This window comes from Acartia tonsa, chromosome 2 (assembly GCF_053477335.1).
Source record: "Acartia tonsa isolate MP-2025a chromosome 2, ASM5347733v1, whole genome shotgun sequence".
NCBI classification, from domain to species: domain Eukaryota; kingdom Metazoa; phylum Arthropoda; class Copepoda; order Calanoida; family Acartiidae; genus Acartia; species Acartia tonsa.
The window spans coordinates 40,396,972-40,413,679 of record NC_137261.1 but is presented as its reverse complement, the minus strand read 5'-3'; the positions used below and the strand labels follow the sequence as shown (position 1 = coordinate 40,413,679).

The 16,708-nt window shown below is 32.0% G+C and overlaps 1 protein-coding gene across 1 annotated transcript; it reads left to right on the top strand.

Moving 5' to 3' along the window:
- The first annotated feature begins 784 nt into the window (after positions 1 to 784).
- On the top strand, positions 785 to 9,453 carry LOC145311844 (betaine--homocysteine S-methyltransferase 1-like). The gene is made up of 14 exons (XM_080150845.1): positions 785 to 920; positions 1,516 to 1,599; positions 3,543 to 3,604; positions 3,718 to 3,837; positions 3,973 to 4,147; positions 4,511 to 4,570; positions 4,971 to 5,044; positions 5,344 to 5,418; positions 6,725 to 6,807; positions 7,151 to 7,214; positions 7,591 to 7,765; positions 8,150 to 8,247; positions 8,530 to 8,698; positions 9,147 to 9,453. Exons 1-13 carry the CDS (start codon positions 906 to 908, stop codon positions 8,633 to 8,635), a joined length of 1,191 nt encoding a protein of 396 aa, XP_080006971.1. The 5' UTR covers positions 785 to 905; the 3' UTR covers positions 8,636 to 8,698; positions 9,147 to 9,453.
- The last annotated feature ends 7,255 nt before the right edge of the window (positions 9,454 to 16,708 follow it).

The following is a 16,708-nucleotide window of genomic DNA, read 5'->3' as shown; positions in this document are numbered from 1 at the left end:
CTATGACAAATTTACCATGATAACCAGGAAAATTACCTCCACCCCCCCCCCCCCCCCCCAAAAAAAAATATGTTTGGGCATTACAATATCTTGTTGAGCACACAGTAAAAAATGGCTGGGAGGTTATAACCTCCTAGGTCAAATTTAACCCCAATGAATAAGTTGCCAATGATACAAGTAATATCAACTGTAACCAATTAATCTGCCCATAAATTTGGTTATTTTTTTTTTTGGGGGGGGGGGGAGGGGGTCTTAAAAGTAATGATAACCTTTTTATCTACCTTGCAATTTTTTATATTTTATTCATTTTGCTTGTTTGTCATGCCTTCTTGCTGACATATAATACAAAAATATTGTGATAAATGTATTTGTAGCTAGTATAGATAAAAAATATCATATTTTGTCAATGAACAATAGACCTAATTACAAAGAAAACAAGTGTTACGTGTGCAATGCATTACATACATACAGCGTTAGTGATCCTAAGCTTTATAAAACATGCTTTGCGTTGTTAAAAACAGAAAAGGTTCGTTACCTAATGCAAGTTAACATGTTAATGTTAGTAAATTAATAATTTAACAAAATAGAACTTGGTAAGGAACCAGCCCCATGTGCACGCCCTAAATAAAATTTTTAACAAGATTTTCATACATCGCTTAATTAAAATACTTTAATGTGATATTAAACAGCTAAAAATAAAGATTTTTGAATTTTTAAAAATTTTATTAAAAAATTTTGTGCGGAATATTTATAACTTGTATAAATTTCTGCGGTTATTTGTTGAGTCCCGGGCACTTTACTCCTGGATGGACAGGGTATAAAAGATAGGACAGGCGGTGAAATCTTTCACTCACATTTGTGATCATTACGGTTAACAGTCTTCTACCAACTATACATCAGTTATCATGGCTGCTAAGAAGGTTAGATTTACTAAACTTTAGTAATATTGTATATTAATATTTTATTATGATTTCAATAAATTACAACATTAAGTTCTTGAATATTATTCAAATTAATAATTATGATGAATATTTTTCTTCTGAAGCTTTATATTATTTAAGTTTTTCTTTTTAAATAATATATTCATTTTTGATTCGTCTACAATTCCTGCTTTTATTTACTACAAAATAAAGTTTTACTTAATTTTATACAGTATTGGCAATTTTAGTATTAGGGTAAAGGGTATAATTATCGAGATCCAGGAATAAGGTATAACCAACAAGCAAAATAAATCTAAAATAATATTTGGGGGGCAAATGGAGAGGTCGTCAATTTTACGATGTGTTGCCCCCCAACGACAGCTGAAAAACATATATAGGTTTCGTGATTTTTTCCCGAATTAATTTCGTTATTGGTAGAAGCTGATTATCGAGTTATATTTGGTTTTCACCTTTATTACTTTATGTCTAATAAAAGGATAATTTTAAATAGACGTACTATTTCAGTATATTGATAATTTAAGTATTTAATAGAAATATTGTGTTTTATTACATATGATTTTATATTAAATTTTAGGGACTTTTGGAGAGATTGGCTGTTAGTCCAGTCATTGGAGATGGTGGCTTCGTCTTTGCTCTGGAGAAGAGAGGATATGTTAAGGTGAATAATTGTAGAGTTGCTTCGCTGATTATTCATTTTTTTTATTTAGATCTAAAAATATCTTTATTTATATTCGTTCTTCTGAATAAAAAATGCGTAAATGTTTATTTTTGCACCTAGTAACATAAATATGGCGCTACAAAAATATAAAAAAAAATAGTTTTGTTTTATCAAAGATTTTTTTCTTCAAAATATTTATATTCTTTTTATCCTTTTATGTTTAGTTAATAAAAAATTTATCTGTTATTTTTTTGTCCTATTATAATTTATCTTTTTGTATCACTTTTTTAAATGCAGCGCATAGTATGTTACATTATAAACAAGAACAATTCATTAGTAAATGTCTTTGTGTAGCGAAGCCATAAAAAAATTTCGTTAATGTGGAGAAAATCTTCGTTTTTACAAATAAAATTTTATATTTGTCGTTTCTAAATTGTTTCTAAATTTTTTACCTTTAATACTAACATAATGGTTAAAAACCAGATTTAGAATTCAAGTAATTCTTAAAGATTATAAAGATTTTAAATTAGATAACATACAGAGTATCTCCTCTATGTTGTATATATGAGCTACGCTACTAAAAACCTGAAATGCAACTGTTAGTTGTGTTGTTTAGTGACAAGCCCCCATTTTTTAGATACGTAGCATCTCTATATATTTAAACTAACATGTTTAAAATTTATTAACAATTTTTCATTGTCTCAGAAGAGGGAGTATAACAAAAATTAAACAAATTGTTGATTTTTATGTTCTCTAATAAAGTATAACTCGCAGCAGGCTAAAATAACTAAATCCCTCATCCAACCTCTTTACCTCATTCCCTCCCCTATATTGGATGAACGAACTAACCAATAAATGAATTTCACGTTAGCAACCTAAGACAATTTTTAACCTGTTATAATATCTACATCTATTCAATATCAAATACTATACACATCTATTACTGTTTTCGGCCTTGTTATATTTTCACTCCACAAATTTTTGAGTACATACTATTGCACTTACGCTTCTTTAAGAAACACGCTTAACCACCCCCCCCCCCCCTCCTCTCCACATATAATAAAAAACAAGTTAGTTTTTTCTATAACCTTGTTAAAAGAAACCTTATTTTTTTATAATTCCCTATAATGATTCTGGTTTTTAAACATTCATTTCACAGCTTTTAAAAATATTTTAAATCTAAAAATTTTAGCTTTTAACGTTTAATATTTCTTTTAAAACCAAATGTATGTCATTTGAGGAAGCATGTTGGAGTACGGGGCAGTAAAAACTAAAAAAAATTTAGTCTAAATGACGTGTACTTCTTTTCTGTAAACTAAAATATAGGCATGTATTTTTTAAATAATAAAAAGATTTTATTTATAAATCTAAAATACTCTGCTTTTTTAGTGTTGACACTATACAAGTATCAAAGCTTGTTTGTTCTAGCGTCTTATTTTAGAACTTAGCTTTTCTTGGTGTTGCCATCCTTGTGTTGTAATATTAACTATTTATCACTAGCGGCAGCGCCCCTAACTACTAGTGCACTGTATTTGGAATGGTAGAGAAGGACATAGGACAATATAGCCTAAAAGCATGCTAATACTTAGATATAAAAATAAATAGCCTAAAACCATCTCAAGATATAAGTGAAGATTCTATAAAGTGGAGAAGTTAATCAATAGTTATAGAAATCTACAGCTTCAGACAAAAAAACTTACTACTGTATATAATATTAGCGGTTGCGACTATATTCTAAGGAATATTGAAGGGTAAAAATGTAGTTAACTATCCCAAGACTTTAGTCTAAATATAAAATAGCCTAAAACCATCAAAGACCCTATTAGAAGGTTCACTTCAAAGAATCATCATATCGATTCTGCGGTTAACGAAATCCTATTTCGGACAAACAACCTTATTATATATATTAGGATGATTATTGACTACATTATTTATGAATCTAGGCTGGACCCTGGACTCCCGAGGCTGCTGTTGAAGATCCTGAGGCCGTACGTCAGCTCCACAGGTGATATTATAAAGTAGCGCAGCTAAATACTTTCCAATATATCCTTATTTGATATTCTTGTTTGTTTCTTGAGGTTTGCATTTTTCAACATTGTCATCCTAGTTTTATTGTAGGGAATTTCTGCGTGCAGGATCTGACGTGATGCAGGCCTTCACCTTCTACGCCAGCGAGGACAAGCTGGTGAACCGTGGCAACCATGCTGGTCAGAAGATCGGTGTTGAGGCTATTAACAGGTAGAGGTTAATTAAAATTCAACAAACGTTAAAGTTGGTACACCTTAAATTTAGGATAATTTGGCAAATTCTGTGAAAACTTTCAGCCTTTCTACATATATTTTGATGATAGTTTATCAACATAATTTATTTTAGAGCTGCTGCTAAGTTGTCCAAAGAAGTCGCAGCTGAAGGCGGTGCCTTGTGTCTTGGCGGCCTCTCCCAGTGTCCCTCCTATCTGACCGGCCTTGGCGAGCAGAAAGTCAAGGAGGAGTTCAGAAAACAAGTTAAAGTCTTCGTTGAAGAAGATCTAGATTTCTTGTTGTGCGAGGTGATTTTTCATGGTTTAGTTTTACTTCCAGTCTCCGTGTGCATTTGAGTCCTAACTTTAGAGAATCAGGGCTATAACAACAACATGGTTTAGTTTCCTTGTGTTTGAACTTGTTTATACTACTTACTTGAACCCATTGATTAATTATTGATTTTGGTATCTATAATAGTGGAGGACTCTAAAAACTCACATGAAATTTATTTTTCTTGCCATATATTTTGATATAACTTGTTTTGACAACTCTAGAGGAGGGGGCATTCAGTTTTAAACTTTGTGCAACAGTTTTGGATCTGGCTTTTGGTTAGACACAGGCTGACAAACTTCCTACCTTTTTTATTTTGATATATTAGAAATTTTTTTTAGTATTTCGAGCATGTAGAAGAAATGGAATGGGCTATCCAAGTATGCAAAGAGACAAATAAGGTAAATTAGAAGATATTTTAGTTTCTAGTTAATTAGATGCAAATAGTCTTGTTATAAATATGTCAATATTTTCTTTGCCTTTCTTTATTTAAGAGTATGTTTAGTTTTGAGGAAAATTATATAAAATTAAAAACAATTTTGATATATTGTGGATTGGAAATTTTTATTTAGCCTAGCACAGAAACATTATTAGCTGCATACATTTTTGTTCTTAAGGGATGTTGATTAGTTACCCTTTTCTTTAATAATAATTTAAGACTAAGGTTTGCCTAAAGAAATTATATATTCCAAGAGTTTCGTGCTTTTTCGGATTAAAACCTTTGCGAATATATAGCAACAAAAGTAAAAGATCTATTAGATAAACTCTAGAAATTTTTTATTGATCTGTGTTTGTTTGTAGGCTGTGGCAGCTAATATGTGTATTGGTCCTGATGGAGATATGCACGGAGTCTCTGCGGCTGAGTGTGCTATCAGGTAATGCAAAATTTATCAATCATGCTCGTCTAAAGAAAAAGATATTAGTCTCAATAAGTAGCGTAATATTTTGAGGTATCAATATGTTGCATTGATTTCTTGTAAAAAAAATTTCTACTTTTTTAAAAATTTTGTTGTTCTATTACAGTAAATTGTTAAAGCAAGGTTTCGTGATGTTATTTTATTGTACTGTGAGAAACTTATATCTTTTCCTATATTAAAAAAATATCAATGTTTTAGTCAAGAGGCTTTTAAGACGACTGTCTCCTAAAAGTCTGTAATTTAATTTTGTTTTTTAGAATGGCCAGAGCCGGTGCTGACGTTGTTGGAGTTAACTGCCATTTCGACCCATTTGTTTCTTTGGAAACTATCAAGTATGTATATCAAATACAATATATATAGGTAGTCTATTAGAAACAGTAATATGTCTATTTTAAAACTTGCAGATTATTTTATTCTAGCGGTTATACCCCTAGCGACCTTTATGATTATATGATAATCATCTATACTTTCTATATTCTGTTTAGTAGCGAAGCTACTCTATAATTCACTTTGTTCGTCCGTCAGTCAGTCAGTCCGTCCGTAACGCTATGGGGGGAATGGGATTTACTCAGCTCCTATAAAAGATAGAATGCTGAAATTTTTGACAACATTCCCATCATTAAGGAGCACAATTGACTATAAAACATTATTGGCGTTCGGACCGATTTTTAGCAGGTTTTACGCTATTTTTATATTTTTCACATTTTTCTCCATATCTTCAGTGTTTATGGTCCGATTTTCAAAAATTTTTCAGTTACAGATATCGAAATTAAATTTCCCGTCGTTTAAAGGAACAACCATGAAGGCCAGACTGCCTTTTCAGCAGGTTTTAGGCTATTTTTATATTTTTCTCCACATCTTCAGTGTTTATGGTCCGATTTTCAAAATTTTTTCAGTTATAAATATCAAAATTAAATTTTCCGTCTTATAAAGAAAACAACCATGACGGCCAGACTGCCTTTTTAGCAGGTTTTAGGCTGTTTTTTTATATATTTAACATTTTTCTCCATATCTTCAGTGTTTATAGTCCGATTTTCAAAATTTTTCAGTTATATATATCAAAATTAAATTTCCCGTCTTTTAAACAAAGTAACCATGGCGGCCAGACTGCCTTTTATCAGGTTTTAGGCTATTTTTATATATTTAACACTTTTTTCCATATTTTCAGTGTATATGGTCCGATTTTCCATTTTTTTTAAGTTAAGGATTTAAAAATTAAATTTTTTGTCGTTTTAATAAAACAACCATGACGGCCAGACTGCCTTTTATCAGGTTTTTGGCTATTTTTATATGTTTTACATATTTCCCCATATCTTTGTATATTTTGATGCAATTTTCAAACTTTTATGGGATATCTGTATCAAAATAATTTTTCCCATTGTTATGAGCATCTTTAATATAATTTACTTTGACCATCGTCATCATGCAAAAAAAAACAAGGTTTCATGTTTATTTTATCCAATAAATCTATTCTTGATTTTAGTAAAAACCTTTTAAATCTACGTATTCCAATCGACGATTTTTTGTGCTTCGCTACTTATGGATGTTGTCATCCTTGTTTATTTACTTTTATAAATTAGCTTGTATTATTTTGAATTTTTGCCTATAATTGTGTGATAATTATGCAAAACAATTAAGGAAAATGAAGGCTGGTCTGGATGCCGCTGGATTGAGTCCCTACCTCATGGTTCAACCCCTTGCTTACCATACACCAGATGCGGGTAAGATTTGTAAAATACAACTGATGCTTTATCTAACAATTTATTTGAGCTTTGAAATAATAATTCTCAGGACAATTAAGCTTTAAGCCAAGCTTATCTTTGATCAAGTTTTGTCAGGCATCGTATTTAAGTAATTTTAGGGTAGATTCGTACAGAATTTTTTTATGTTTTGTTAATGTTCGTTTGTCTTTCCAACAAATTTTAAGATTTGTTTATGTACGTTATGATTTTTTATCCTTAATATAATATTTTTTGCTTCTTATTTTGTAATTTATTTTTAAAATTTAAATTTCTAAAATTTATTGAAATATTACTAATTTTTATAAATTTTGTACTAATTTAGGTCGTCAGGGATTTATTGATCTCCCCGAGTTTCCCTTTGCTTTGGAGGGCAGAATTTGCACCAGGTATTATCAGGGAAACAGTGTTAGGTCAATAGACAATCAATCCTCCCCACATACACAATTTTATAAAATGAATTTGTCTTTAAATATAAAGTAAGTGGTTAAAAAGGTTAGACACTGTTTTTCAGTACCATAAAATCATTTTAATGAACGAACTAGAAGGGCAGATAGAGTCCATTGATTTAACTCTACATCTCGGTTTATTCCAGTCAATTTATTATCTTCCATGTTAATATAAAAAAAGTAAAATAATTAACCTAATGTAAGTATTTGTTTGTATTTGCATTACTACCTCATTTTTATAAAAGATTTGACTAAAGTTTAATAATGATTATATTGAGATTAATCTAAATCTTTTTTAAATATAAAATCAATTTAGATGGGATATGCATCGTTATGCCCGTGAAGCTTATGAAATCGGAGTAAGATATATCGGCGGTTGCTGTGGCTTCGAACCTTACCACATCAGAGCTGTAGCCGAGGAGCTGTCTGCTGAACGCGGCTGTCTGCCCGCTGGCTCTGAGAAACATGACATGTGGGGAGCCGGTCTTAAGGTGAGTCCTAGGATATTTCTTATTTGGTTTTTCTTATGGAAAATGATTTGTTGTTTCAAAAAGCGTACGTCCATTTAAAAGATGTTTATTTTTAACCTTAAACAAAACTTTACTGTGATTTAATTATCCTATTTGTCTAATTTTGTAATTTAGATTCTTTATCACAAGGTACAAAACCATAAGCGAAGTATCCGTATGATTAAGTCTTAAAAATGATGGCATCCTGTTCTGCAACAAACTAACTTAAAATTTTGTTTCGAATAATACATTTATATCCTGCTTATTAAGTGTTAATGTTCACTTGTCCTACCTTTATAGAGCTTCGCTCTTATAGACGTTGCCAACTTTACAGCCTATCGTTTTAATTAAATCTTATGTTAATAGATGCATACTAAGCCGTGGGTGCGTGCCCGTGCCAACAGAGAATACTGGGAGAAGTGTCAGCCAGCCAGCGGCCGTCCTTTCTGTCCTTCTATGTCAAAGTAAGCAATTTTATATGTAGTTTTGAAAAGTGGTAAAAAATTTGTTGATAAGACAAATAAATTGCAAAAATAGATAATTATATTTTTTACCAAGGTGGGAGGGGTATAAAACTGTAAAGTTACCTAAAGTTTTATAACCACGTTATCATGTTTGTAGGCTCAAAACTTTGGATGCTTTAATTGAATTTCCATTAAATTTCAAACTTTTATACTAACAATTTTAATCTACAGATCCTATAATTTTGTTTTTTGTTCTAATATTGATAATGCAATGTTGTACAGGCCTGACAACTGGGAAATCACAGCTGGCCACGAGGACCTGAAGCAGCACGACACCGAGACCACTGCCGACGAGATGAAGAGGGTGTTGGAGTTCAAGAAACAGTGAGACTTGAACCTGCCCACCCTGCCACTTTGTACCTGGACCCTGGATATCATTGGATAACGGAAAGTAAGTATTTTATAATCTAACTTATACATATCTGAAAATCCTCTTTTGTAATTCAAAACACATAGGGTCCCTTTTCGTACCTTTACTTTATATTCCATAATTTCCGACTTTTTGTATTGATTTGTATAATATAACAGTCCAGATATTTTAACCAATACTTTAAAACTTTTATATCTACAAATCTTTCAACTTAAATGCCTGGTGAATACTCAAATGGTTGTACTTTACAGTGCTTTCCTTATAGGTCTAAAAAAATAATTAAGTATTTTAGGAAGAGGTGCCCTAGAATAAAATCTCCAAATAAAATCTATTAACATTTCCTCCCACCCCCTCCCCTCCCTCTCCTTCTAATGCCCTTATGTTTCTTTAAAAGGGGGGGGGGTGTCTCTAGTCATCATATAATTGTAAAGATGAAAAAACTAATAACTACATTTTCTTGCTTTTATAGTAAACTTAGTGTGCACAAGATCCATGGACCAAGCCTGCTCTTTTCCTTAATTCTGCACCACAAAGCTTCTTTAAATTTTAACCGAAGAAGCTGTGCCCGTGTGATCTTGTTTTATTCTTGTTTTGACCTTTTCATATTACATATGACGGCTGAGACATTTTCTATAAATCTGTTGTGTTATTTTTTTCTTGAAGCATACAGATTTTTATTTAGTTTTCAATGAAAGCGATTTTGCATGATAATTCTTCACAAGATATAAAAAAATATTATAAAAATGATATTGTAATAATAATAAAGTAGAGTTCAATATGTATTAATATAAATTCCGAGAGCCGGCTCATTGGGACAATTTTTGAGAGCCATTGTTGAATCTTATATGTAAAAGATTTTAGCTAAGATAAGCACCAAGTCATAAATACCTTGATCTAGAGATAAGCATTGGAATCTAATATGTGGTGGCTCTAAATATTTTTTTTAGAGACAGTTTAAGAGTTTTTACATATCAAGACCCAAATATATATTGTTTAAATCACACAACCTTTCCAAAGTTTTGATAAAATTGATTAAAAGGATGAAATTATTAAAAATTAGCACAGCAGGATAAGTAATAATAATATTTTTATTTTATTTTTCAGTATTCAGAATGAAATGAAACAATATGAAATAATTTTCATTTTAGTATTTTTTTTTACAAAACCGAAGTTTTTCTACATATAAGTTAAGTCCGTCCGCCTGTCCGTACGAGACAGTTATGTCCTTATTGACGAACATTGTCAAATATAGAGTGGCTCATCTATCTATCTATCTATCTATCTATCTATCTATCTATCTATCTATCTATCTATCTATCTATCTATCTATCTATCTATCTATCTATCTATCTATCTATCTATCTATCTATCTATCTATCTATCTATCTATCTATCTATCTATCTATCTATCTATCTATCTATCTATCTATCTATCTATCTATCTATCTATCTATCTATCTATCTATCTATCTATCTATCTATCTATCTATCTATCTATCTATCTATCTATCTATCTATCTATCTATCTATCTATCTATCTATCTATCTATCTATCTATCTATCTATCTATCTATCTATCTATCTATCTATCTATCTATCTATCTATCTATCTATCTATCTATCTATCTATCTATCTATCTATCTATCTATCTATCTATCTATCTATCTATCTATCTATCTATCTATCTATCTATCTATCTATCTATCTATCTATCTATCTATCTATCTATCTATCTATCTATCTATCTATCTATCTATCTATCTATCTATCTATCTATCTATCTATCTATCTATCTATCTATCTATCTATCTATCTATCTATCTATCTATCTATCTATCTATCTATCTATCTATCTATCTATCTATCTATCTATCTATCTATCTATCTATCTATCTATCTATCTATCTATCTATCTATCTATCTATCTATCTATCTAGCATAATTCCTATCTATCTATCTATCTATCTGTATATCTATCTATCTTTCTATATCTAGCCTAATTCCTATCTATCTATCTATCTGTATATCTATCTATCTTTCTACCTAGCATAATTCCTATCTATCTATCTGTATATCTATCTATCTGTATATCTAGCATAATTCCTATCTATCTATCTATCTATCTGTATATCTATCTTTCTTTCTATCTAGCATAATTCCTAAATAGCCTAACAATGACATTTGTAAAATTTGCTTGGAAATTTGTATTGATCCTACTTAGTTGACATACATACACACATACATACATACAGAACAATAAATTAATAAATAGGACAGGTTGTCTAATTAGAAAAAAAATATGTTAGCTAGTGTCGCATTCCCCCCATTAAAATAACATAAAACCTATGATTTACCTTTAAAACCGCTCGGAAAATTTTGCAATAATCGTTAACAAATAAAGTTATACAATAAAAATATTAAAACAAGGATGATAATATCTGTAAGTAGCGAAGCTCTTAAAAAACAAATTAACCTTTTATCTTAATTAGCAAAAGTGGAAAAACGCATTTCCCTATAAAAATTTATTTCCTCTAGAGCATCCTCATATAATGGATGCTCAATTGTATAGGACCTATTAAAAGTTACATTGTAAAGGAGAATCACATTGATTTTGCGTTTAGTACAGAAAGACAGACACAGATCCTGATACTTTATTTTAGGTATTAGCGGCTAGGCTTTTATTTTTATTAGAAGAAAAAGGCACATATCAGACGAATATTGATTTAATCTTACAACCAATCATTATTACAAACTTTTGTGGTTCAGAGAAACAACAGAACAATTCTTTTATAATACATAAACTCTATATTCGTCACTAAAAAGTACGTACGTCCATTTAAAGCATGAAAGGACAACAAGTTAAATATTATAAGCTAGGCATCTCTATGGTAAAATCCTAAAAATGAAAGTTTGTCCTGTATTTAATTTATTTTGCAACAAATTTATGTTGTCTGATTTTGTCATCCTTGTTTTGGTAAATTTATTTGCTGTATAAAATAATTTTTCATTTTTTTAAAATTATCCAAAATAATCCTTATATTAAAGAAACAGGATGTGTGTGTGTGTTTGTCTGTCTTTGTGTATCGAAGGATCTTGCTAACCACCGAACGGAGATGGTTCTCCTTTACAATGTAGCTGTTTATAGGTCCTGGTAAGGTTCATAACTATTTCGGGGGAGGGTTCCACCACCCTCTGTTACAATACTTATAACCTTTTGATATTAATTCTATGTAAAATCGTACATGAAAACTTTTTACATATTTAAGGAGTTAGGAAACATAGAATAATCTTATAAGTTAACCCTTACAGATCGGGGGGGGGGGGGCTCCAGGACCCCCCCCCCCTCTAGTTTTTTCAATCTCATTTTTTTGTAGGTAAGATGGAGAGCTGTGACTTTTTAAGTTTAGTAATTGTACGTCGGCAAGAGTTGATTTTATTAGGATATCTGTTCTGTGTCGGTCGTGGTGTCCGGTCAAAGTCGGTTGGGTAGCACCAAAATTAGAAAAAAACCTAAATAAATCTTAAAATAAATAAATTCTACATTATGACTTTTGTGTATAAGGTACAAACCTAAATTTTTTTGATGAATACTTAGATATCAATGACCTTCTGAGAAAAGTGGTGTTATGACCGTTTGACCGCTCCCTGGCCGACTTTATGACCGATTTTTGTCCGGCTTTTACTACAGATATATATCATGAATATCGTTGCTTCTATTACAGCTAGAGACCTATATTTTTTTTGGTAAATCCTTGAGCAACAATAAACAGATAAAAATGTTAATTGGCGCCGCCAACCGCTGTTTTACCGCCGTAACCGCCGAAAATGGCGGTTTCCGTTATTTGCCGTTTTTCGGCGCTGATCAGAAAAAGAAATTTTTTTTTGTTATGAAAAATAAAACTTCGTCCTAAAATTTGCCATCCTAGCTACAAAATTGGCCGCGCTACAGCTGTTTTAAAATTTAGCGGCTGGCCGCTAAAAAGTGGTTAAGGAGCGGTCTGACCGCTATGACTAGAAAAAGTAATTTTCTCTAAAAATACACATGAACCACCAGAAAAAAATTTTACGTGTTAAAATAGTCCTATAATGACGTCATTAGATCCATCTCTTTTTAAGGGGTTTCCTTTCCCACTTCTCCTCTCACCTCTCCCTGACGTCATGTCATAAGGAAAATTTTCTAGGACACTATCAACATGTTCTTAAATAATAAAGTTCAATTAATTCAATTTCTTTAATAGCAGCGAAGCTTCTCTTAATTTACTTTGTCTATTCATCAGTCCGCCAGTCTGTAACGCTATGGGGACATGCAATTTTCTCGGCTGCCACCGAAGATAGACAGCGAATATTCCATATCAGTGAGCATTAAGTGTTTTCTTCTACTGTAAAAGAAAACAAGGATGATAACATCCACAAAAGCGAAGCTCTATAAACAAAGAACAAAAGAACATTAACCCTTGTAGAGTGTCAAAACTGGATAATCAGAATTTAAATGTACATAATTCGAAACAAAATTGTAGGTAAATTTGACTGACAGACAGACAGATTGAGTTATACAGTAGCTTCGCTATTAAAATCTATCTATTCATTTTTATTAGTGGATGACAATGGATATATAGTGGATACTTGGCTATTATGGCAGTTCGTTAATCCAGTAGAGGGGTAGTCGATTGGGTAAAGGGGGTGGATGAGGGGGATCGTTATTTTAGTCAGCTACAAGTCTTTAATAGAGAAAATTTTTGATGTTGTATTGAGTTAAGTTTTTTTTTTATAAAATGAAAAAGGGACATTTAAAAATAAGACTTAATTTAAAATGTTAATATATATTTGTCCATCCTTTACAGACAAACAAATCAACAAACTAAAAAAGAAGTATAAGATAGAGAAAGATAGTATGGTGCGTTTTAGAAGAGGGATTTAAAGGGGTAAGACAATGGCCGATAAATTCATGTACATCCCCAAAGTTAATTCACAAAATTACCCCTTCTGTAGATTACAATAAGTGGTTAAAACATTTGGATACTTAACTTAATAAACCAACCATTAAAAATTTGGAAAAGCCAAAAAACAAGAAAACGTTATTATAAAACTTTGGGGACTAGAGTAAGTAACAGCCCATTTTACCCTCAATGTCGGGGTTTAGAAATAGTTTTAAAATAAACAATGTATACTGCCTAACCATTGAATTCAAAATTATAGCGAGTATTAGTATGGATATACCCACCTAAGAAATGTAAGTTAGATATACTAACCTATCCTGTGTATAAGAGAGTTCACTGTAATGGTTTGGTATCAAGGGCGTGCAGGAGGAAAACCCCATTTTCAACTTCCTAAATCTCAAGTTTTCTATCCTCTGAAACCCTAAGAGGGAGAGGCTTAACAACTTTGTTGACTTTTATAGGACTTTGATTGGTTGGTTTAGCAAGTGTCCAAACGTTTCAACCACTATTTACAATCTAAAAAAGGGATAATTTTAAAGAAGGGATCATTAACCGTTACTAAGATATAACCAACCGTTGTCTACTTATAAGCCTTCTATACTACGATAAAGGAGCTCTATCTACCAGCTTATACCAATAATGAAATTAATTCGGGAAAAAATCACGAAACTTATACGTCTTTTTCAGCTGTCGTTGGGGGGCAACACATCGTAAAATTGACGACCTCTCCATTTGCCCCCCAAATATTATTTTAGATTATTTTCGCTTGTTGGTTATACCTTATTCCTGTCTATCTACCCTTTAAAGGGCACATTTACCACGTAGACTAGCTTAGTAGGCACTTTTGTGTTGCCATTTGACACTAAAACCTCCACCAAGTCCATATAGGGTCATAGTGGACTTTCGGAGATAGACGCACATCATAGTTCCCCTAAAAAATGCACTATACTTTGAAATTTCACTTTTAAATATTTAAAAACATTAAATACCAAATTGATAAAATCCATGTTTCTTCGATAACTAGCGAACGGATTGAGCTAGAATCGATGTTAGGGTGTCTAGATGACCGTCTCAACCCCAGGAACTTACACAAAAAATTTGAAGACTCTGGAACAATTTTAAGATAGGCGGACCAAACGATTTGTGTTTTTGACTTACAGATTTTGGCTCAAATTTAAGCTCAAAAATTGAAAAAAACTGTTTCTCCTAGGAAAACTTTTTTGTCTTTTGAGCTACAGTCGATGTTAATACGGCAAAATATTCGTCTCAACAAGCCACATTTAAGTTTTAAATATGGGGTCAAGATTCCAACTCCTTCCCTGTCGGACCACGACTTGAAAGTTTGATTTTTTACTCCTCGACTTGTATCGATGGACACAAATCATGTGGTCCGCCTACCTAAAAGTTGTCCCAGAGTCTTCAAATTTTTTGTATGTGTTCTACTCATTGAGACGGTCATTTTGCTGTGTTTAGATCTTCTGTAGCTTAATCCGTTATTCGCTAGTTATCTAAGAAACTTGATTTTTGCTGAAAGGCCGAAATTTTTAAGCCTCGACTCGTATCGATGGAACATAAATCGTTTGGTCCGCCTATTTTAAAATTGTCCTAGCTCCTTTAATTTTTTTTGTGTGAATCCAGCATAGTGAGACGCTCATTTTGCCGTGTTTAGATCCACTCTAACCCAATCCGTTCGCTAGTTATCCAAGAAACTTGATTTTTGCCGCGGGTAAATCTTATTTTCTCTCTCAGAGTTGCTATGCTTTTAAAATTTTACTTAATTATTATTGGAATCATCATGCAAAGTTTGAAAACAATAGGACAATTCTAACACGTCCAAATTACAAACTGATGACCGTGCAGACAGACCCTAATTAAAGTTTTGTTTAAAAAAGGTTTTCTAGTAAAAAAAAATCAAACTGTATAATGTCAGGGATCTAAAGGTATAAGACAAAAGGTGATAAATTTATTAACATCCAAATAATTTTACACGAAATTACCCCACTTGTAGATGAAAAAATGGGGTTGAAACGTTTTGACACTCAACTTATTGAACCAACCAAAGTCTCCAAAGTTGTAAGACTAACAAAAAAGAAAATGTTATCATAAAACTTTGGGGACTAGTGTAATAAACAGCCCAATGTCATCTCCCTCCCTGGTATAATGTAATTATTGGAAGATGTATAGCCAGGATGTGCATGGGTCTTACAAGTTTTCAACAAAAATTTCAGCTTTCTACCTTAAATAGAAGTCAAGAAATACACGTTTCCCATTAGTTATAAAGATGGACGCATGGACAGACGCACCAAGTTATTTATAGAGTAGCTTTGCTGCTAAAAAAGATAACATAAGAAGCAATTTAAAGATAAAGATAAATAAGATATTGTTATAATATAACAAGGGATCTAAAGGGATAAGACAATGGCCGATATATTGATGCACAACCCCAAAGATGATACACAAAATAACCTCTTCTGTAGATTACAATTAGTGGTTGAAACGTTTAGTCACTCAACTTTATGGACCAACTAATCAAAAGTCAAGAAAAATCCCCAAAGTTGTTAAGCCAACAATTAGTAAACTTTATTTTAAAATTTGGGGACTAGTGTGATAAACAATCCATTGTCCCCTCTCTTTCTTAGGTTAACACTAAAAATTTCAGCTTTCTACGAAATTGATATTTCCCCCTAGCCGTACAGATGGACGGACAAATAGACACACAAAGTTATTTACAGGGTGCGCCACATAAATCCGGACTTTTTTAAAACGACCATAGCGCCAAAACTACTTTACCAATCAGGACGTTTGACCCCACTATAAAAAGCTTAGGTAATGACCTTTTTGCCCATGAAAATCTTTGGACGATGGAGGACGTGTACGCCGAGCTGGCCGCGCATATGTTCAACAAGGCAGATTCGAATTGCGCAGATAGTTTACCGTATATTTATGACTTGAGCCTACTTAATCTGATCTCAGCCCATCTGTAGGTGAGATGGACGAATGAAACTTGCCGGAGATACTATCAGATACCTAGTGAAAACACCAGAAAAGACTAGAGCTCTCTATCCCAGCTGACTTGGCTATAGTACTCCGACA

Excerpts from the sequence above, each read along its gene's own strand:
- LOC145311844 (XM_080150845.1), top strand. Across the intron at positions 4,148-4,510 it reads TAGATTTCTTGTTGTGCGAG|TATTTCGAGCATGTAGAAGA; the intron begins GTGATTTTTCAT and ends AATTTTTTTTAG. Across the intron at positions 5,045-5,343 it reads GCGGCTGAGTGTGCTATCAG|AATGGCCAGAGCCGGTGCTG; the intron begins GTAATGCAAAAT and ends TTTGTTTTTTAG.